Genomic DNA, 22,607 nt, shown 5'->3' with positions numbered 1-22,607 from the left:
ACAGTGGTTAAGATCATCCAGTGTTTTAAAAGAGCAGGGTCCAATCAGAACAGGCCTCGGGTTGGTCGTCCAAAGAAGCTGAGCGCACGTGCTGAGCGTCACATCCAAATGCTTTCTTTGAAAGATTCTCGCAGGAGTGCTGTCGGCATTACTGCAGAGATTGAAGAGGTGGGGGGTCAGCCTGTTAGTGCTCAGACCATACGCCGCACTCTACATCAAATTGATGTGCATGGCTGTCACCCCAGGAGGAAGCCTCTTCTGAAGACGGTACACAAGAAAGCCTGCAAACAGTTTGCTGAAGACGTGAACAAAGCACATGGATTACTGGAACCATGTCTTATGGTGTGATGAGACGAAGGTTAATTTGTTTGGTTCCGATTGTCTCAAGCATGTGTGGCGGCGACCAGGTGAGGGGTACAAAGAAAAGGGTGTCATGCCTACAGTCAAGTATGGTGGTCGGAATATCATGGTCTGGGGCTGCATGAGTGCTGCAGGTGTTGGAGAGTTACATTCCATTGAGGGAAACATGAAGTCCAACATGTACTGTGAAATATTGCAGCAGAGCATGATCCTCCCTCCAGGAACTGGGTCGCAGGGCAGTGTTCCAGCATGACAATGACCTCAAACACACCTCCAAGATGACCACTGCTTTACTGAAGAGGCTGAGGGTAAAGGTGATGGACTGGCCAAGCATGTCTCCAGACTTGAACCCAATAGAACATCTTTGGGGGATCCTCAAGCGGAAGGTGGAGGTGCGCAAAGTCTCAATTATCCGGCAGTTCCGCAACGTCGTCATGGAGGAGTGCAAGAGCATTCCTGTGGCAACTTTTGAAGCTCAGGCCAACTCCATGCCCAGGAGAGTAAAGGCAGTTCTGGATAATAGTGGTGGCCACACAAAATATTGACAGTTGACATGTATGTTAATATTGACAACTTTCACTAAGGGGTGTACTCACTTTTGTTGCCAGGGGTTTAGATATTAATGGCTAGTGTCAAAGTGTCATTTTGTCAGTGTTGTCCCATTTAAAGTTATCTGTAAATAAATGCGAGGGGGGTACTCACTTTTGTGATACACTGTACTGTTGGCATCGCTGGGAAAAAAATAATAAATGTAATATAAAGAAAAAAGAGGAAAAATCTAATGACTCTTATGTAGCATAAAGTAGTGGAGTAAGAGTAGCGTTTTTTTTCTTCACAAATCTACTCAAGTAAAAACTACGGCTTAGGGTTAGACTACTCTTAGAAGTACATTTTTCTCAAAAGTTACTCTAGTAAATGAACTCTGAGAATACGTGCCTGTGATTATTGTATTAAAACCACCATGCTAATTGTTAGCATGTCAACAGCTAGCATTGAGCTAATAGGGACTTCCTTTACAAAGTTGTTCGGTTGTTTTACACACACAACACATAATTCTCTTTATGTTTGATTGAAAACTTATAATGAGGGAGGCATTATACATATTAATGTCTCTGTCTTTGATGAATTGTTGACTACAGTGATCTCGTTTTTAATCGAAATAATCAAAATCCAGAAAGTAGAAGTGTAGCTTTTTTGTTGTTGTTGGTGTGTTCAGTGTATTTATTCAGATTTAGCATTGAAACGAGATACATATGAGCCATGTTTTTTCCCTTTTTTCCCCCAAAGTATAATTCTTTATTAAATGCTTCATTGAGTAAGTCCTCTCAAATCAACTTACAGTGCTGCTCGAAAGTTTGTGAACCCCACAGCGATGGTCAGATTTTTTGTAAAAAAAACTAAAATAACCTTATTAAATGTTAAGTTATACCCAAATCCACAATACTGACATTCCAAATAATGGACTGAAACAAAAGAAATAGTTATATTGTCATTCTTTATTTAACAAAAGTGGTTGATTTAAGAAAAACTCAGATATCATGTGTGCAAAAGTATGTGAACCCCTTCAGTTAATAGGATATTGCGCCTCCTTTTGCAGAGATTACCTCAACCAAACGGTTTCTGTAGTGACTAATCAGCCTCTCACATCTACTTTGGGGGATTTTTGCCCATTCTTCCTTGCAGAACGCAGTCAGTTGAGAGAGGTTTGATGGGCGTCTGGCATGAACTGCTCGCTTCAGGTCCCGCCACAGCATTTCAATGGGATTTAGGTCAGGACTTTGACTGGGCCAGTCCAGAACACGAATCTTCTTCTTTTTCAGCCATTCCTTGGTTGTATTGCTGGAATGCTTTGGATCATTATCATGTTGCATGATCCACCTTCTGCCAAGCTTGAACTTCAAAACAGATGGCGTCAGGTTATGTTCTAGGATTTGACAATATTCCTCAGAATTCATGATTCCCTGGACTATGTGGAGTTGTCCAGGTCCTGAGGATGAAAAGCAAGCCCAGATCTTGACATTCCCACCTCCATGCTTCACTGTTGGGAGAAGGTTCTTTTGGTGGTATGCAGTGTTGACTTTTCGCCAGACATGGCGGTTTTGGTTGTGACCAAACAGTTCAATTTTGCACCTACATCAGTTGATGAAAACTCTTTTTAATTTAGTCTCGACAACACAACTGTTAAAAAAACAAAAAAAAAAACTACTGAATTGATTGATTAGGAAATCAGGTTGAAATAATAGAAAATTCCAAAATGTTGAGGGGGTTCACAAACTTTTGAGCAGCACTGTATGCTGTTTAGAACAGCACATAACACAACACAATGAGTTGCCATAGCACACTACAGTCAATGTTTAACAGGTTAAACAAGTCGGTGCCTTTGAAAGGTAGTACTCTCAAGCTTCTCTGGCAAGTTCAAAGAAGCTTCAGGAGGCAGAGTGAGAGGCTGTACGTGATCCAATGCAACATCTCTATAAAATCCTGCCTTTTTTTTTTTTTAATTACAAAAAAATCCATGATGGACTGAGGGTACAACGTTTGAAGCGCGAAGCAGCAAGGATCACTGTATTTGCCAAAGTGCAACTTATTTTGAAGTAGTTCACCTTGTCCACAGCTCTTGTATATTTTGTTTGCATTTGTAAGTCACAGCAAAAAATGGCTATAATTACACCTCACAACTGAAAAACTCAGCAGGCATGTGACTCAAGTCTCGAGCCACCACTGTAAAATATTGTTCCAGTTGTATGGTAACTCATATCACTAAATTTTGGAACACACGATCAAGTGATTAGACAACTGGAGCTAACATTTAAAAGAAAAACAGGGTCCAAAAGTCCACTTTAGTGTTTGTTTGTGCGTTCCTCTACCTTATCACTGTCCAGTGTGTTCTGGGATGTCCTTGAGGCAATTGAGATGGTGTCTGGTTGACTGCTAGCGTCTCCTTGGCTGTCTAGCTCTTCTCCATCTCTGCAGGTGGATAGACAGTTTTTACAGACTCGTGTCAGCATATTGTTCATTTTAGATGAAATCGCATTGTTTGATTCAAACAGAGCCCAGCTGTGTTAACTGGACGCTACGAAAGACTACACTCGTTCTTTTAGTGAGTGCTGTCAAAATGAGCCCAACAAACAAGTGATGCTCTGTTAGCCTACCGTCTGCCTTTATGCTTGGTGGTGGTGGCTTTGGGGATGTGAATGGGCTCCTTCAGAGCACCGCGCAGATGGACTGTTCGCTCTTGAATGACCTCACGAATGTGTTTGATCCAGTCCTGCTTGTTTTCAATGCTTGAACCCTGGAACAAAACAGAACATCTACTACACTTAATCATGAATTAAAGAATGCACAAATGTAAAAGTCACTAATTAGTAAGTCTGTTGAAATGGATTGGACGTGTATCGCCGTCAGTTGCACTGAAACATGAACATTTACTGCCAGCTATCCCAATTGTAATGGTTGCAAATCTAGGACCGTCAGTGGCAGTCAATGAGTTAACTGGTGGGACGGCAGTAAGGTGCAATGATGTAATCATAATGGTCTCTTCTGCTAATTACCAAACTTCACAAGGATATTTATTGTCAGCGTCTAATTTCTGTCACTGACGCATCCTGCTTCCTCCTTCACTTTTGACACCAGAAGCACTGAGGCTGCAATGGTGATATGTTACACAAGGAACAGATTTTGATGGTCATCATGAATTACATAATGAGGCACATAGATAGACAGACGCCTACCAGACATCTTCTCATTAAAAACATTTAGGGATGTCCCAACTTTGGGTGGACGTAAACATATATTTATATGAAGAACCCTGTCAAAAATCTGTCTTAACCTTACATAGTTTGGTCTGACAGATGAAAAAGTAAAAGGTTAGTACCGTACTATAAATGCCCCGGATTATAAAACACATTAGTGCAATCAATGTGCTGCATTTTCATTCATTTTTAATTTAACACTGTAATTATTGTTTCATTTATACATTCTTGACCTGGGATAAGCAAGACAAAATGAATATATTCATAATCAGTTTTACTGTTTTATTCATGGATTTGATGAATGTGCGTCTTGAGCACTTTACTGGAGCAGTATCATACAATTGTGCTCCAACAAAATATGTCCGAGGTCATTCAGCAACCACAGTTCATACGAAAAGCGCACTGTCATTTTGAGGAGAAAAATTAAGATTTTACTGTAAGAGCACCTTATAGTTACAAATACGGTAGAATTTAGTGTGATAGATGAAACATTCCCATTTATATAAAAAATTAAACAGATTGTGACAAATTTTCATTATTTAAAATTTTAAAAGTCATGCTAAAGTTTTGTTATACTGTATTATTATTTTCTACAACGAAAAGTGTTTCACTAATCGAACGTACTGTAAGTAGTTTAATTTCTATACAGCGAGTAATTAATAAAAAACAAACAAAAAATGTGCGATTGGATTGAAACATTCTTGCCCTAAACAGAATATCTTCCAGTTCAGTACAGTACTCAAGTCACACGTACAGTTTACATAAGTATGCAAGTCGCATGTAGAATTTATTCTCACTGCATGCAAGCTGCATAGTTTGTCACACGCTTTTTGATCCACCAAATGTTATGCTAAAATTTCAGTGTGAAGGGCACAGTGGGAGGAGCAGAAAGCACTCCTCTTGCCTGAGAGGCAGTTCCCTCTCTAGGGTGAACACTAGTAAGATTTGGGGGATTTAGTGGTACTGGAGCCAAGGCAAAAGGTGATCTTGTCATTAAGTTCTAATGAGAAGTTAGTATGAAAAGGTTAAAAAATGTGACACTGTTGTTTTTAGACGATTTTAATTTGGGAAACATGCTGTATTTAGTTCTCACATCTAAAATGAAAATTAAAACAAAAGTGCAACCTAATGTCTTCATTAATGAGGAGTTACTGTATTTATAAGATGCACCTGATACGCTTCACCCACCAACTGTATTGGTTCATATATACATACAGTATATACAAGCCCCATTGGACCATAAGCCGCAGGTGTAATTACACTAAAAGACATGAAGCTCATTACACTGTAAAAATCCATAAATAAAATGTACTGAACTATCTGCTGCAGGGATCAAATGTGAGGAAAAAAGTAGCAGTTTATAGTCCGAAAATTACGGTACACTGATCAAATAATTATTTTTCACCGTACTTTAAGTAAAAACATGGTGAATCTGCATTATGGTAATACTGCACCTTAAGCACGATCTTGTTGTCCGAGGTTGGGGTTCTGCCTACCCAGAGGGCAAATTTACAAGGATCTCCTTCCACATGCTCTGTGACTCCGAGCTCTGATGTCTGAGGATGTGAACATCCCATAGCATACATTGATAAAAAAAAAAAAAAAACACGCATTAACACAATATAGTCTAAAAATGAATGTGTCCTTTACTCACAAACAGCTTGCTCTTGTAAAGGTACTTGCTACGCCCGTTGGAATCTTTTACTTCTTTACTAAAAACCAGTGACATCTCGAAGAGGAAAAGGTGGCGGTCTCTGCCTTTTCGGATCAAAGTTTTAGGATCCCAAACCTGGAAGGACTCTTGAAGAATCAGTTCTCCTTGTGAGTCTATGTTCCCATCGAACCCTGAAATAACACCAAGACAAAAGGAAAGATTTGAGTCCATGTCTGTGCAAACGTGGGTGGTAATTTGAATGCCGAGTCATACAGTACTTGAAGAATTTGCTCTGAATGACAATGACGACGTTTTAGTGACAAAAACAGAAATTAATGGCGCTAATAGACAAGAATATGCTCTTCATGTAGTATTTTCATAGTATACCAGGAGAGGAGTGTCTGTGAAGTGGACATTTGCAGTTGACCAGCACAACTGAATTGAATGTTTAACTGAGATGGCAGTGAGCCCTGACTACAGAAAACACAGCCAAAAGGAAAGGTGGTGGCAGAGTTATTTGAAAGTGACAGCAAAAGACTTTTGCAGAGTTGTAAAGTTTTAAATGTTGACATATGCTAGCACCGCCCGCTGTTGTCCTTGCGCCTGCATGTGCCATGCCCCACATCGAACACGCACATACACAAAAAAAAGTGCAGTGTAAAAAAAAAGTCTTCAAATGACCCGTTTTGTGACATTTTAAACTGTGGAAACAAGTATGTGAGATGTGGGTCTGTTTGTGCTTATGTTTAGACTAACCATCTAGCATGGAGAGGTGCATGGCATCATTGGCTCTTTTGGGAACACTTAGCATCACCTCAAGACCGTCCTTGATTTCTCCTTTTCCTTCCTCACAGCATGTCAACAGTTCCTAAAACATAAGCAAAAATACATTAAAATAACATGAATTATTATTTATCACACTTTATTGTACATTCTTTCGGGGTTGCTCTAATGTACCTTTAGAAGCAGTTGGTACTTTGTTATTCTTTGGACAGGTTTGATCAAGTAAGATGAGATAGAATTGGCAAGGCGATGTCTTTGCTGGATTTCCTGTAAAACATCACAGTATGTCGAGTCTTTGTAAATAGAAAAAAAAAGAAAGAAAAAAAACATCACCCCAAAAAATGAAAAATAAACAAAGACAAGTACTGTGGTTACTTACATCAAAATAGGGGCCAGCATGTTCCAATATGAGCTGCGTGGAGTCTGGCTTGTTCTTACAATAGTTTACGTACATCTGAAACTTGTCAGCCTAGGTGATTGAAGTAAGAAATCTTGGTGTTTTATTATTGTAAATGTTCCTTATAAAGTAATTGCACTTGCAACCTGCTGTGCTTAAGAACGTTTTGATTTAAAAAGGAAGTGTTGTCAGGAGTATACTGCTGCCTTGAAGAACAAACAACATGCTTTTTCCTGCCATTTAAAGGGCACATTTTGCTGCTCATAAAATGTACACACTTAACACTTAAGATGATAAGTGTTGAATTGAAAACCATTTGTCCCTACCGTTCTAAGGTACAATACATCATCTTCAAAAAAATATTGCCGGTAAAAATCACAGGACAACTCATCAGCATAAAACAATTAAATTCCATTAGTCACTAATGGAATTTAATTGTTGTACACTACTGATTAGTGTACAACATTTGTTTGAACATGAATTTCAAAGTTGGAACTGACACTAAAATAAATTATTGACAAGTGTTTGTAATTCTGAGCAGAAAAACAACTCACCCAGGTAACAAAACAATGACCCACATCCTCTGGAAGCTGCTCATATTTCTCCAACTCTTTCAAGAAGATGCTGTACAATAACAAACATACTGGTTTAAGTCATGTTGGATATTATGTACAGAGGTGGGTAAAGTACCCAAAATATTACTCAAGTAAGAGTAGCGTTACTTCAAAATAATATTACTCAAGTAAAAGTAAACGTAGTCATCCAAAAAAATGTATTCAAGTACAAGTAAAAAAGTATCCAGTAAAAAGAATACTCAAGTAATCAGTAAAATTGTAACTGTTTTTTTAAACAACTTTTTTTTTCTTTCAGTACAAACTCATCTTTATGAACTGTTGTTATAATGATACTGTTCAATAACCAATTACAGAAATACAAAAAAAGCAAAACAAAACAAAACAAAAAAAAAAAACATTATTGAACTCCGGCGAGAGAAAAAATAAAAGACAGAAATGAAGCATTATTTCTCCAAAAAGCATGAGTGCCCTCTAGTGGAGAAAATGGTTCCTAGTTTATAGTAGTTAATAGTGAACACTGTCGTTCCTTCATAGTTACTATTATGAAATTACAAGGATCAAATTGATCATTTCCGTGGTCAATCCGTGCCAAATAAAAACTGGGAGGGAGGTTTAAATCCTCGCTTTTGAGTCATGTTGAGGTCAGCGCTCTATGTCAAATATTCATTTTTTAAAGATGTTTTAAAGACTCCACGTGATTGAACAGGCTGGCGGGATCATAGAACGACGAGCTTGCATCAGATTAGTGTAATGGAGTCATGTGATTATTGTTGCGACGTCTCATTGGTGAAATTGGTCGAGCTACTCTTGGCATCGCTGCCAAAAAAACAGATCTAATACGTAGACTAAAGAGGGTAAATGTAATGACTTGTGTAGCCCAATGTAGTGGAGTAAGAGTTGTTTTTCTTCTTCGCAAATTTACTCAAGTAAAAGTAAAAAGTATGTCTTAGTAAAACTACTCTTAGAAGTACATTTTCCTCAAAAAGTTACTCAAATAAATGTAACGGAGTACATGTAACGCGTTACTCCCCACCTCTGATTATATACTGTATACTTACTGTCTATACCACAGCTATTATCAAGTGAAATTGTTAAGGAAGACAAGAATGATGTTAGTCTAAAATCCCATTGAATGTGTGTGTGTTCAGATCACAAAAAGTCAAATATAATTGTGCAACTAACTTGTGATGAAACTCATAGAGGTCTTGCATGTTCCCAAAGATGATGTGCTCCTTGTTGACAATGCCTGGAGGGATTTCCTCCACACCACTGGTCATCTCCCATAGATATGTCTACATGGAGTATAGATAATTAAAACTCAGTCATTAAAAAAACAAACAAAAAGAAATTAAAAAAACATTAAAAACCTCACTAGTAGGGATGGGAATCGAAATCCGATTCCAATTCGGAACCGGTTCCGAGTGTTTCGAGGCCTCGACATCACAATGAAAAAGCCTTAACGATCCCTTTAACGATTCCTAAAGACGCGTATTGCGTCGTGACGTGTCTTGTTGTCCATACGCATCAAACTAGCATGGCGCCAAGAACCACTCGCTCCAAAGTTTGACAAAACTTCACCAGGAAAGTGTGAAAATGAAAGGTTACGACGGGTAAGCACGAGCATTGCAGCCATAAACATAAAAATGACAGCACGTAGGTTCAAACGCTCGAAAGTGTGTCCTCACTTCACGAGGAAAAATTACAACAAAGCGACTTGCAGTCATTGCAAGGTGGAGGTAACTGCATCGGGAGGGAATACGACTGCGCTGTCCTCACAGAGAGGCTAAAGCTCAGTTCTGGGTATACAGCTAGCTAAACTCCCGATGTAGAATGACGTTGGTATAATTTGCTGACTTTATTCAACCATCACTTGAAGAGTGAAACTAAGAATAGAAATGAAACAAATCAATTCCGTCCCCAATAACAAACAGGTTTGCATCAACGTAAATCAGCGATGATTAGCTGCTAATAACAGTATGGTTAGCATTCGTTCGCTAGCATTAGCACATCGTTCAAACCACTACACAACTGGATTTAAGTGTCCGATCGCGAGTGGAAACACAACAACAACAACACAAAAGATGATACATACAGGCGTTGCCTCTGTAGATATTAACATTAACAAAGAACGTAGGCTCGTAGAAGTGTTTCCCTCTCTCACTTCGCTCGCTCACTCGCTTGGATGCGGCATTTCTTCGGGTGCCCAAACTGCGGCCCACGGCCCAAATACGGCCCGCCTCCACATTTGGTCCGGCCATTTAAAAAAAATTTTTTTTCTCAATCGTGTTATTTATTTCCTGGCCTTTTTCCTTGAAGAATTCAGAGAGGGTTATTTTGTTATTATCTATTTAATTAATAGTGTTTTTATTATTAATTATTATTATTATATTATTATTTTTATTTTTTTTACTTTCATTCCGTGAAGAATCCAGAAAGGGTTATTTGATTGTGGCTTTCTGAAAAACAATAATTTTTTTACATTTATGCACTTCTGCAATCGGCACACTTTTTCTGTTACAAACTGACCCCGGCCCCTCATCAGAGAAGGGAAAAGTTATGTGGCTCTCACAGGAAAAAGTTTGGGGACCCCTGCTTTAACACATATTGCCAAAGGCAGAACAACAACCTATCTGCCAATATATACCAATATTTTTTATTTCTATTAGATAAATGTTTCGGTAAAATGTTACACATTCTTGTGTATTTGCCACTTATTGCCACAGTTAACATTGAGGCTTTGGGCCTCTTTTGATTTCGTTGTGAGTTTGTAAGGTTGTGAGTTCTGATTAAACAAACTCGATGCCAATCAAAACGTTTGTTCTTTTTCCCCAAACTAGAATCGATAAGAGAATCGATAAAGAATCGAATCGTTAAGCAATATCGATAATGGAATCGGAATCGTAAAAATCCTATCAATTCCCATCCCTACTCACTAGTATGCGAGTAGTGTCTGCTTTAGTAAGCATAGTAATTCAACTGAAACGTTTACTTTTTGCTCCAGGTCTCCCTCTACAGTTGTGAAATTGTAACTACTATAAAATGTAGGTAGTCTTTCACTTACATCCATACACTCACGCAGGTCTCTGACGTAGGCTTTCTCTGTTTGGATCAACTCAGCCATTATAAATCTAAAATGACAAAGACATGAACAGATAAAAAAAACAACAACAACAAAAATTGTCTCGATTACATTTATGATGTGATTATATACCAATCATATCATACTTTACCAACTTAAACTGTTGACTACCAGTGTGTACACATTTTATAAGGATTAACATGGAGACTGATGAGACCATAGTTTCCTTCATCAAAATTCTATATTTTTATTGATTAGAATTTAGAACATTATTGGGATTAGTTGGCATCATGCGACACCAATCTGAGAACACATTACATCCCCAGATTCAGTAAAATACAATAAATAAATAATAATAATGCATTGGATTTACAGAGCGCTTTTCAGGACACTCAAAGATGCTTTACATTGCATTATTTCACTCCACATTCGATGGTGGTAAACTCAGGAGGTTGTAGCCAGAGAAGCCCTTGGGCAGTCTGACAGAAGCGAGGCAGCCAATTCACGCCATTGGCCCTTCTGACCACGATCAACCACTCATACTCATTCTAACACTACTTTCACAGAGGCCACTAGGGTGATGTATCTTGCCCAAGAATTCAACAACAATGGGTACAAGTGGAAGCTGGATTCGAACCCCTGGATGACCTGCTCAACCACCTACGCCACCGTCGAGCCCAATAAATAAATATATTAAAAAGGAAAACTATTTTAGTACTGTAGTTTTGTCCATTATTAGTAAATTATAAGATTTATGTCACCCACTCTTTCCTCCTTGCGGACTTCCTCTTTTCCTCATTAAGTTCATGGGCAGCATCTCTCAACTTGACCTCTGAACCCGGAGCACTAGCTGGGATGATGTCCAGTTGAAGCTCTTTACTCTGAAAACACATCAGACATTCACCATTATGCCGTGCACAATGGCCTTGGTAGCCTTTCACCACTCATCACAGTAACAATATGTTTGCCTTCTCTTTGCACCAGCTTATTAAAGCATGCTGGGGAAATATGTCGTCTGAATAGGATGACACAATGACTATAACACAGGGTTGATTATACTACAATTTGTCTATGTATCACAACACATACATTAAAATTGTAAAAAGAACCTCCACCCGAGGCCTTAATGTACAAGAGACGATTTTTGTTTATATCGTTTGTGAACACTCACTGCCTTGTTGGAGTCGGATGAAATGCCAAGCGCCGATTCCAGGCAGGTCCTGTATTTGTCCATACGGATAGAAAAGTCCCTGTAGCGCTTGTCCACTGAGGACACCCATTTCTTTATCTCCACGGCATGGGCGTGGCCCTTGTCACAAAAACCATCAGCCAGCTGGATCAACAGCTTTACACGCTCTTTGGTTTGCTGTCAATAGCGGCACATTGAGGGAGGGAAAGGTAGAAAACACATAGGGGGAGCGCGAGGGAGAGTTGGGAATCAGTGATTGGCACACAAGCTGTTCTCCAAAACAATACCAGTGATACCTAAAATGGAAACACAACAATATGTGACACAAAGAATGGGCCTCCCAGTTGACTGCAGGAGTGTGCAAACATACTCCCAGCATATCTCTACAAGCATTAAAAAAATGTACTAGCTAAAAACAAAGTTACAACTTATATAACATCCTGCCTGATGAAAAAAGGTGGTTCTAATGTAAAGCAAGAAATGTTCACCTTAGCTGTTATCTGAAAGTCTTCATGCTCTTTTAAAAGCTCCTGTGTGTGGTGAATGCTGGAGCCAGTGGAAGTGTGTGTGGACAGGTAAAACTCCCCCGTGTCATGGATCCACTCCAAGGCCTGTGGAAACAGCCAATCAAAGTTTAGGACAACCAGAGGATAGGGATTCTAGTTACATAAAATTGACACACCCTCGATTATGTCAAGACATTTTCTTCTGTCTATGAAATGGATCGATATGTTTTTGTAATCAGACTGGTTTTAGTGTGTACTTAAAAGTTTGTGTGGCAGTTTCTTTGTGTTTTATATTTGTTTATGCAGAACTTTGATACGGCTATGGACCTGATTTCAATAAATGTACACAGATTATATGACGCCGTTTCTTATGCATGCCTGTGCTGTTAACCAAACACCTCAATGTGGGAGCTTTTTCTATAACAACAATTCATGTAAATAAAAAGAAAAGAGCAAGTATAAATGACCTTCATGTGAAAGAATGTTGCTTATGGAATCTAAATATGGAAATTACAGATTTCTAGGTAGTATGATGAGAGATAAAACAATGTTTAAATACAGAAAATGACACCACTTGCAAGTGACAAATGTGATGTCAGTCACACCACGGGCACTCTACAGCACATTAATGCTGATACACTCGAAACTCAAAAGTAATAAGTAGCTAAGAAAAAAGGCTCACAACACTTCATAGATTTTGTACCTGTTCAATATGTATCTGTCTTTCTTGTCTGTCAGAGACTCAGATGAAATGCTTCACTTACTCGGTCCATCAATCCACGTACATGCCATTGAAGGCTCATTGATTCGCTAGAATAGTGATGGCATTTAAAAATGTCAGACAATGGCTATTTTGCCTACTTCTGGGACATATTAGCCACCCCCCCTTCAAATTTACATGTTTCACCACTTTACACACCGCAAACATTTAATTATGCTTCTTTTCACTTTATTAGACTAGGTTTTTGCTGAGATGCACGTGGTCAAGATCTTGTCTTGTGCTAAAAAAGAAAAAGGACAGCATGTCGTGTATGGTCCCAAGAAGGCTGTGATAGGCTCATGTCACATGATCAGTGAAACATTTAATTAAGTTTAAGCGCTTTTTTTTTTAGTCATTTAATTTGACATAACGCTGCAATTGTCAATTGTCCGCAGACTAGTTTTGGCTCCGGCACATGGATGGATAGTTCTACATAAATTATGTTCATGTTCATGTTAAATGCTGCCTGAAGGGGAGGGAATAAGAGGCTCTTGGAGACACAGCTCTTGAACCTTGCTTGTAATAAACTCAGAATGTGAAGTTTCTGGACCGCGTAATTATAGCTTTCTATAAGACTGTCATTGTTACAAATGTCTACCAGTTTACACCACTTCCTGAATAAGACACATATTATTACTGTGAAAAACAAACACGACAAAGCTACGAGACAAAACAATGGAGGCTGTGTGTCCCCTCAAAAGGGTCAAAGTAGTGACCTATGGCTGATTGGTCACTCATAAGTACAACTACATATACAGTATATTAGTTAAACCATATGTTCAATTCTGGCTGTTTCTGTCCACCTCCTCCTTTTTTTGACTATTGTTTTTTTTCCCTCTTTAGCTAAATTAAGTCATTAACTAATTCGCTGCAAGTCCTTCCTAATTGAAATCCACTGGACGTCTGTTGCCATAATAAAGAATGATCATTAACTACCAGACTTCACAGTTCAAATCGGTAAGAAGTGTATTGCCATGAGTGGCAGCATATGAGTTAATGAATATGTAATGCAATATTTGTTTAATTTTGTAATTTCCAACTTAAACTCTTAAATCAAATCACACCTTTGGCTCAATCATAGCCACTTTTGACCAATTGACTTCAATTTTATATTCCTTCACTTGTTTATTTAGGAAGAGTGTAGACTCAACCCTCAACTTAAAAAAAAAACAAGTTACATTAAATGGCAATTTTTGGTCATGACAGCAATTGCATGTACGGTAATATTTCTAAGCGTCTAACCTTTCATGCTTAATTGCACTCCCATTTAGCAGAAAAATGCATAATGTTAATTTTTAGAATTGGATTACCCCCTACTGACCACTAGCAGGAATTACATTTTAATATAAGAAGTACACTCTCCCTCCCATTAGTGGCCACCAACGAGCTCAAATAGTTGTAAAAATTGAACGAGGCCAGAGGGTTAAAATACGATTGTCATATCAATTCAGTAAGGACTGACATCATACTGTATAATTTTCTGCTCAGTCATACATTCAAAGGAAGAAAATCATAGCACACACCTGCTTGGCACTGCGTTCAAACACCACATATTGCTGGCACTGATCCAGCCTCCGCTTTCTCATGGTCCAGAAATGGAGCACCCTGTTCTCTCTCTGCAGCAATTCATTTAAGATGTCTAATGAAAATACATCAAACAAACAAAAACGACAATTAGAATTAAATAAACAGGAACAAGAAGTTGTGCATTGGAACATCAGAACTCAAATTGCTTTTGTTTTTTTGTTTGTGTGTGAATACGCTTTCACAAGGTTATTGCGATGACAAGTCAAGATGATAAAGACAATCATGATGATACAAAGAGGAAGAGAACTTTTCACTACATGTGGTGCTAAACAGAATATTCATTTGCTAAACATTTCATTGCTTTAATTAACAGCAGTTTTGCTGTCCCATTTTAAGCGTTTATTACAAAAACAAATCTTAAAATCGATATGTTTGGACAGCATAGGCGGAGTTTGGCTTTTAGCGCAGGTGGGGCACAACAAGCTGATGACCCCGAAACGCAGTGTCAGCAATAAAATTAAGTTACAAGAATATTTATAATAATACAGTAATTTGATAATGAGCATTTTTTTTTCTTGATTTTTAAGGGGAATTCTAAATCAGTCTGCTATCATTTTCGGCAAGATCGCCATCCATTGAATATAGCACACCCGCCGGTGGTGTCTCTGTTGTACAATTAGCGTCTTTAGTGGGGGCAAATTGAAAGTCCGCTCACCATTTTGGCAGTGCTCTCTGGCGTTTCATGGTCCTCATTTTCAATTCATGTTTCTTGCTCAGTATTTATTGTTGCTTTTGAAAGCTTAGGTTTGAAAAAAATTACATATATCCATTTTGCAAAAAAAAAAAAAAGTTTTTGTTCATTTCATTCATTTTTGTTGTTTGTTTTATTGCCTACAACTTTTACAGACAACATTTTACCGGAAAACTCTTATTTTTCCATCCATCCATCCATCCATTATCTTCCGCTTGTTCCGGGGTCGGGTCGCGGGGGCAGCAGCTTTAACAGGGAAGCCCAGACTTCCCTCTCCCCAGCCACTTCAACCAGCTCCTCCGGCGGGATCCCAAGGCGTTCCCAGGCCAGCTGAGAGACATAGTCTCTCCAGCGTGTCCTGGGTCGTCCCCGGGGCCTCCCGCCGGTGGGACATGCCCGGAACACCTCTCCAGGGAGGCGTCCGGGAGGCATCCGAACCAGATGCCCGAGCCACCTCAGCTGGCTCCTCTCTACGCGGAGGAGTAGCGGCTCGACGCCGAGTCCCTCCCGGATGACCGAGCTTCTCACCCTATCTCTAAGGGAAAGCCCGGACACCCTGCGGAGGAAACTCATTTCGGCCGCTTGTATCCGGGATCTTGTTCTTTCGGTCACGACCCAAAGCTCGTGACCATAGGTGAGGGTAGGAACGTAGATCGACTGGTAAATTGAGAGCTTTGCCTTTTGGCTCAGCTCCTTCTTCACCACTACGGACCGGTGCAGAGTCCGCATTACTGCAGACGCCGCACCGATTCGCCTGTCGATCTCCCGCTCTCTCCTACCGTCACTCGTGAACAAGACCCCAAGATACTTGAACTCCTCCACTTGGGGCAGGATCTCATCCCCGACCCGGAGAGGGCACTCCACCCTTTTCCGACTGAGGACCATGGTCTCGGATTTGGAGGTGCTGATTTTCATCCCAACCGCTTCACACTCAGCTGCGAACCGCTCCAGTGAGAGTTGGGGGTCACGGCTTGATGAAGCCAACAGCACTAAATCATCTGCAAAAAGCAGAGATTCAATGCTGAGGTCACCAAACCGGACCCCCTCAACGCTTCGGCTGCGCCTAGAAATTCTGTCCATAAAAATTATGAACAAAATCGGTGACAAAGGGCAGCCTTGGCGGAGTCCAACCCTTACTGGGAACGAATTCGACTTACTGCCGGCAATGCGGACCAAACTCTGACACCGGTCGTACAGGGACCGAACAGCCCTTACCAAGGGGCTCGGTACCCCGTACTCCCGGAGCACCCCCCACAGGACTCCCCGAGGCACACGGTCGAACGCCTTCTCCAGATCCACAAAACACATGTAGACTGATCGGGCGAACTCCCATGCACCCTCGAGGACCCTGCCGAGGGTGTAGAGCTGGTCCACTGTTCCACGGCCGGGACGAAAACCACACTGCTCCTCCTGAATCCGAGATTCGACTTCTCGGCGGACTCTCCTCTCCAGCACCCCTGAATAGATTTTACCAGGGAGGCTGAGGAGTGTGATCCCTCTATAATTGGAACACACCCTCCGGTCCCCCTTCTTAAAAAGGGGGACCACCACCCCGGTCTGCCAATCCAGAGGCACTGTCCCCGATGTCCACGCGATGTTGTAGAGACGTGTAAGCCACGACACCCCTACGACATCCAGAGCCTTCAGGAACTCTGGGCGGATCTCATCTACCCCCGGGGCCTTGCCACCGAGGAGCTTTCCAACCATCTCAGTGACTTCAACACCAGAGATCGAAGAGCCCACCACGGAGTCCCCAGACTCTGCTTCCTCAAAGGAAGGCGTGTCGGTGGAATTGAGGAGGGCCTCGAAGTATTCTCCCCACCGGCTCACGACGTCCCGAGTCGAGGTCAGCAGTACACCATCTTCACTATACACAGTGTTAATGGTGCACTGCTTTCCCCTCCTCAGGCGCCGGATGGTGGACCAGAATTTCCTCGAAGCCGTCCGGAAGTCGTTTTCCATGGCCTCGCCGAACTCCTCCCATGTCCGGGTTTTTGCCTCGGCGACCGCCGAAGCCGCAGTCCGCTTGGCCAGCCGGTACCTGTCAGCTGCCTCCGGAGTCCCACAGGCCAAAAAGGCCCGATAGGCCTCCTTCTTCAGCTTGACGGCATCCCTTACCGCTGGTGTCCACCAGCGGGTTCGGGGATTGCCGCCACGACAGGCACCAACCACCTTACGGCCACAGCTCCGATCAGCCGCCTCAACAATGGAGGTGCGGAACATAGCCCACTCGGACTCAATGTCCCCCACCTCCCCAGGGACAAGGGAGAAGTTCTGCCGGAGGTGGATGTTGAAACTCTTTCTGACAGGGGATTCTGCCAGACGTTCCCAGCAGACCCTCACAATACGTTTGGGCCTGCCAGGTCTGGCCAGCATCTTCCCCCGCCATCGGAGCCAACACACCATCAGGTGGTGATCAGTTGACAGCTCCACCCCTCTCTTCACCCGAGTGTCCAAAACATGCGGCCGCAAGTCCGATGACACGATTACGAAGTCGATCATCGAACTGCGGCCTAGGGTGTCCTGGTGCCAAGTGCACATATGGACACCCCTATGTTTGAACATGGTGTTCGTTATAGACAAACCGTGACGAGCACAGAAGTCCAATAACAGAACACCACTCGGGTTCTGATCGGGGGGGCCGTTCCTCCCAATCACGCCCCTCCAGGTCTCACTGTCATTGCCCACGTGAGCGTTGAAGTCCCCCAGTAGAACGAGGGAGTCCCCAGAGGGGGCGCTCTCTAGCACACCCTCCAAGGACTCCAAAAAGGGTGGGTATTCTGAACTGCTGTTCGGTGCATAAGCGCAAACAACAGTTAGAACCCGTCCCCCCACCCGAAGGCGGAGGGAGGCTACCCTCTCGTCCACCGGGGTAAACCCCAACGTACAGGCGCCAAGCCGGGGGGCAATAAGTATGCCCACACCTGCCCGGCGCCTCTCACCATGGGCAACTCCAGAGTGGAAGAGAGTCCAACCCCTCTCGAGAGGATTGGTACCAGAACCCAAGCTGTGTGTGGAGGAGAGTCCGACTATATCTGGTCGGAACTTCTCCACCTCACACACCAGCTCAGGCTCCTTCCCTGCCAGAAAGGTGACATTCCATGTCCCAAGAGTTAGCTTCAGCAGCTGGGGGTCGGACCGCCAAGGCCCCCGCCTTTGGCTGCCGCCCAACTCCCTACGCACCCGACCCCTTTGGCCCCTCCCACAGGTGGTGAGCCCATGGGAAGGGGAACGCACGTTGCCTTTTCGGGCTGAGCCCGGCCGGGCCCCATGGGGACAGGCCCGGCCACCAGACGCTTGCCTTCGAGCCCCACCTCCAGGCCTGGCTCCAGAGGGGGGCCCCGGTAACCCACGTCCGGGCAAGGGAAACTGGGGTTCATTAATGTTGCTCATCATAAGGGGTCTTTTTGAGCCATACTTTGTCTGGCCTCTCACCTAGGACCTGTTTACCATGGGTGACCCTACCAGGGGCTTAAAGCCCCAGACAACATAGCTCCTAGGATCATTGAGACACGCAAACCCCTCCACCACGATAAGGTGATGACTCACGGGGGACTCTTAATTTTAAAATCATAAATAGGAAAGTCAATTACATGCAATGACACTTTTCGGCCAGCGGGCGGGCGGGGTCATGCCCCCCTGGCCTCCCCTTAAACTCGTTCAGATGCGGAATAAAACATCTGAGCTGAGAGGGCCTGTGAGGTGGCTTCCCTTCGCGCTTTGCTGCGGTCCATTCATGGTGAGAACAAAACCAAGAGCAACTGACACAACTCCCTGTGTTTCGACTTCCAAGAGGAGGGGTTAAGAAGCTAGCAATAACCTAACGAGGTGTATCTTATGCACCATAGGCGGTAGATGTGGGAATCTTTGGGCACCTAACGATTCAATTACAATTCAGAGGCTACGATTCGATTATAAATCGATTATTGATGCACACCCCCCTCCCCGCTTTTAATGTTTTGTACATTAGTTCCAAAATTGTTCAAAAATCCTCTCAGGCCAAACCAAACTACTATTTCAGTACCACGTTAACAGTTCAAAACAGTAAATAAAATAATCAAGGACCCATTTTGTATCAGCAGCTTTAAACTACATTCAATTTATTTAATTTTGTGAATCAACCGTTAAAGTTGTTAAAATTGCTCCCATTATTCCATAATTTCCCTTGTGTTTACTGTCGACATGTGAAAGTTTTAAAACGGTTTCATCATTTAAAGATAGATTCAAGTCAAGATCTTGCCGATTTAGGATTATTTTCGATAAAAAGTAAATTAGGTTTGCTACAACAGAGCCTTCCAGAGAAGTCTACTGGTTTAGATGGCGGCTGTTTACTAACGTCGGCAAGTCTGTTCGCATCTAGTTCTCTATAAACACCGCCGTTATCTGTCATTTCGCATCTAGTTCTATATATACTGTATGTGATATCTACCGTTGCATTATGCGGCCATATGTTTGTAGCAACTAGCAACTGGGCTTTGTTTGTAGCGGCTGTCGGCCGCAGTCAGGTGTTATTGTTTTTTTTATTTAGCGGCATGAGTTGAACATGATATTTACTCTCGGTCCGTTCCTTATTGCGTCCCGAAGACCGCGCTGTGTTTTAGTTCTGCTTTACCTGGTATAATTAAATAATCGGAATTTAGATGTTTGTAAATCGTTCTCGAATCTTGCACGGCCGAATCGCGAATAACCTAAGAATCAGAAATTTCGCACGTCTCTTTTGAGTAGCATATTGTGACGTGCAGATTGTATACATGTCAGTTGGACATGTCTTATCATCGTGAACAGTCGGGCATTATTTTCCTAGTGCAGTTTGGATTGGCAATAAAATTGGATATTTTCCTTACTTAGACAAATCAGCTATACTAACCACAAAAATAAGTCACAAAAATATCACCACACAGGCTTATGATGCTCCATTGTTGTTATTTCTGCTGGGGTAGCAGCTAAAATTTGGCTGTACACTACCTCAAAGCTGCTTATGCGACTACATCACAATCGTACTTCGGACAATTAGTGCATTTGTTATATCTACAAATTTATATATAAAAATAGCACTCGGCGTTGCGTTTCTCCTGCCGTCTCTTGTGAACGGTCCACAAATAACATATCTGAGACAAAAAATATTCACTAAAGAACAATGCATAGACTCTCGTTATTGCTATAGTAAGGGTAATGGACTGATACTAATGACCACAGCTCAAATTTTCAGCATATCAATCTTTGTAAGTCAAGTCACATTTCTTTACTGTACTGTCTCAAAAGGCTTCGCATACCCATAGTTGGCATTTATTACATCTACTGATCTGGACTCCCAAATGAGCAAGAACACAAACCCCAACAGGAGAAAATAGGAAAACTTTAATAGTGACCCAAAAAAAGATGGTGGATGAATTTTATAGCCATTGTTGCGCCGAGATACAGAATGTTGAGAACACAAATGCCGCAAACTGAAATGGAGACAACTGTATCGATTTAGCCTCTGAATTGGAACAAATCAAATGGACCATAGGTGCGTGTCATGTCATGTTATGTCATTTCCTGTTTTATTTTGAAGGCTTCACCCTCCTCGTGTCTGCGTACTTGCCCTTCCTCTGGTCACCTAATCATGTATTGTTTTCACCTGTTCCCCATTACCTCCTGTGTATATATTGCCTTAGTTTCTCTTGTCTTGTGCAGAAGTGTCTTACAACCCATGTTGGTCACGTCAGACTTATTTCATAGCAATCATAGTTGTCAAGATTTTATCCTCCATTTGGAGTGCCTTTTGTTTGAACTTTTGATCATAGTTATCTTGGCTTTTCCTCCATTTGGGGTGTTTTATGTTTATGCTTTTCCTCCTTTTGGAGTGTCTTTTGTTTGTACTTTTGATTGTTGTTATCCTGACTTATTCTTCCGTTTGGAGCGCTTTATGTTGGTACTTTTCCTCATGCCCGCATCCCAGCGAAAGAACCTCTGTTTTCTAAATAAAAATTTTGCCTGAAACTCTGCAGCTGAGTCCACCTCGTCGTTTCGCTCAGACAGTGTGAAAGCAACCCAAGTTTGTGAGTTGAAGATACATAAAGGTACAAGCTAGAAAATCAGGACAAGTCATATTTGCCCACTTACTTTTAACCTGAGTCTCTGGAGCTTTGACATGGGACAACATTCCAGGCATGTTGACACTGTTCCTGTGCAGGTACTTAAGGAAGACATCAGCATTGCGTCTAGCCAGTGTGCAGGCCTGTTAGTTGAAACAAATGAACAAAAAACAATAGAATGTCTGACTGACTGGTAGATGAACAATATGGCACTTCTACTATTAATGTGTGACAAAAACTGACTACAATTAAAATAAGATACTATTTATTAAAAATTTTTAATGGAAAAGACTTACTTTGAGAAAAGCCTCCTTCTGCTCCAAATGTTTGCTGACCATTGGAGTGACATGATCAGACTCACTGTTAGGGCCCAGTTTATCAGCACCACCACACCAGTCCTCCTCTCTTTTGTACTCCTGCTCCAGGCTTTCCAACACACTGCACACCTGAGATATGAATGCAATTCACAAATAGCCATAACACTGACTCTGCAGGCCAAGGATCCCATACTTCATCGCAAAGAAAAAACGTTTAATTCCCAAACTGCATTTCCATCAGTTTTACTTAATCTACTGACACTCTCACTCCAATGTTAAGTGTCTGTAAGAATGTAAGATGATACCTAGCATCCCTTGCACAAACATAGTCTAACACACACATACTCACTTGTTCAGAGGTCTTATAAAAGGCCACAGAAGCATTAACCAGTTTGAGTCTGTCCTCCATCTTCAGCATCAGCTGCTGCCAGTGGTCTGCCACCTTTACATTAAATGTACAAAGGTAAGAGTGCTGTCAGCTAGCATAGCAAATTCTTGCTCTCTCTAAAATTGAAATGGGAGGGGAAGACCTTTTCTGCACAGTCTCGGATCATGTCCATGTCATAGTGGTTAGCCTGAAGTAGACCCTCTGCCTTCTGCTGGACCTGAAGCGCACTCTGATGGGTTTTCTTCATGAAAAAGGAGATAAACATGATTTTGTCGTTGTTATGAAACTTTATCACCTGTTAATGTCGACATTAACAGGTGATAAACTTACACAAAGTCATTTGTCTTCTGTCGTATATTGGATTATATGTGTACACAGAGATGCAGTATATTGTAATAGTCTTGTAATTGTTCTGCATTCGTGTATTTGGTTGAATGTTAGTATTATATTCTAAGTAGGTGGGTTTTTTATTGCCTGGTATACCAGACTCAC

The 22,607-nt window shown here is 41.7% G+C and overlaps 1 protein-coding gene across 6 annotated transcripts in view; it reads right to left on the bottom strand.

The window, feature by feature from the left end:
• The window catches only part of triob (trio Rho guanine nucleotide exchange factor b), a 192,518-nt gene that overhangs the window by 54,142 nt on the left and 115,769 nt on the right, over positions 1–22,607 (bottom strand). For all 6 annotated transcript variants that reach the window (XR_009063064.1, XR_009063065.1, XM_057835071.1 and 3 more), the window contains 18 exons: positions 22,258–22,356; positions 22,077–22,169; positions 21,707–21,856; positions 21,439–21,553; positions 14,579–14,694; positions 12,278–12,400; positions 11,772–11,966; positions 11,366–11,481; positions 10,583–10,649; positions 8,704–8,813; positions 7,501–7,570; positions 6,929–7,018; positions 6,724–6,816; positions 6,523–6,634; positions 5,767–5,957; positions 5,567–5,668; positions 3,513–3,652; positions 3,228–3,327 (listed from right to left, as the gene is read on the bottom strand). Coding sequence is in view for 4 of the 6 variants with exons in the window: in XM_057835071.1 (XP_057691054.1) it covers positions 3,228–3,327; positions 3,513–3,652; positions 5,567–5,668; positions 5,767–5,957; positions 6,523–6,634; positions 6,724–6,816; positions 6,929–7,018; positions 7,501–7,570; positions 8,704–8,813; positions 10,583–10,649; positions 11,366–11,481; positions 11,772–11,966; positions 12,278–12,400; positions 14,579–14,694; positions 21,439–21,553; positions 21,707–21,856; positions 22,077–22,169; positions 22,258–22,356 (2,082 nt within the window). In the remaining 2 variants the exon portion in view is untranslated. The remainder of the gene's footprint in view (positions 1–3,227; positions 3,328–3,512; positions 3,653–5,566; positions 5,669–5,766; positions 5,958–6,522; positions 6,635–6,723; positions 6,817–6,928; positions 7,019–7,500; positions 7,571–8,703; positions 8,814–10,582; positions 10,650–11,365; positions 11,482–11,771; positions 11,967–12,277; positions 12,401–14,578; positions 14,695–21,438; positions 21,554–21,706; positions 21,857–22,076; positions 22,170–22,257; positions 22,357–22,607) is intronic.

Source organism: Corythoichthys intestinalis, chromosome 4 (assembly GCF_030265065.1).
Source record: "Corythoichthys intestinalis isolate RoL2023-P3 chromosome 4, ASM3026506v1, whole genome shotgun sequence".
NCBI lineage: Eukaryota > Metazoa > Chordata > Actinopteri > Syngnathiformes > Syngnathidae > Corythoichthys > Corythoichthys intestinalis.
The sequence above is the reverse complement of the archived record's forward strand: the minus strand, read 5'-3'. Positions and strand labels throughout refer to the sequence as shown.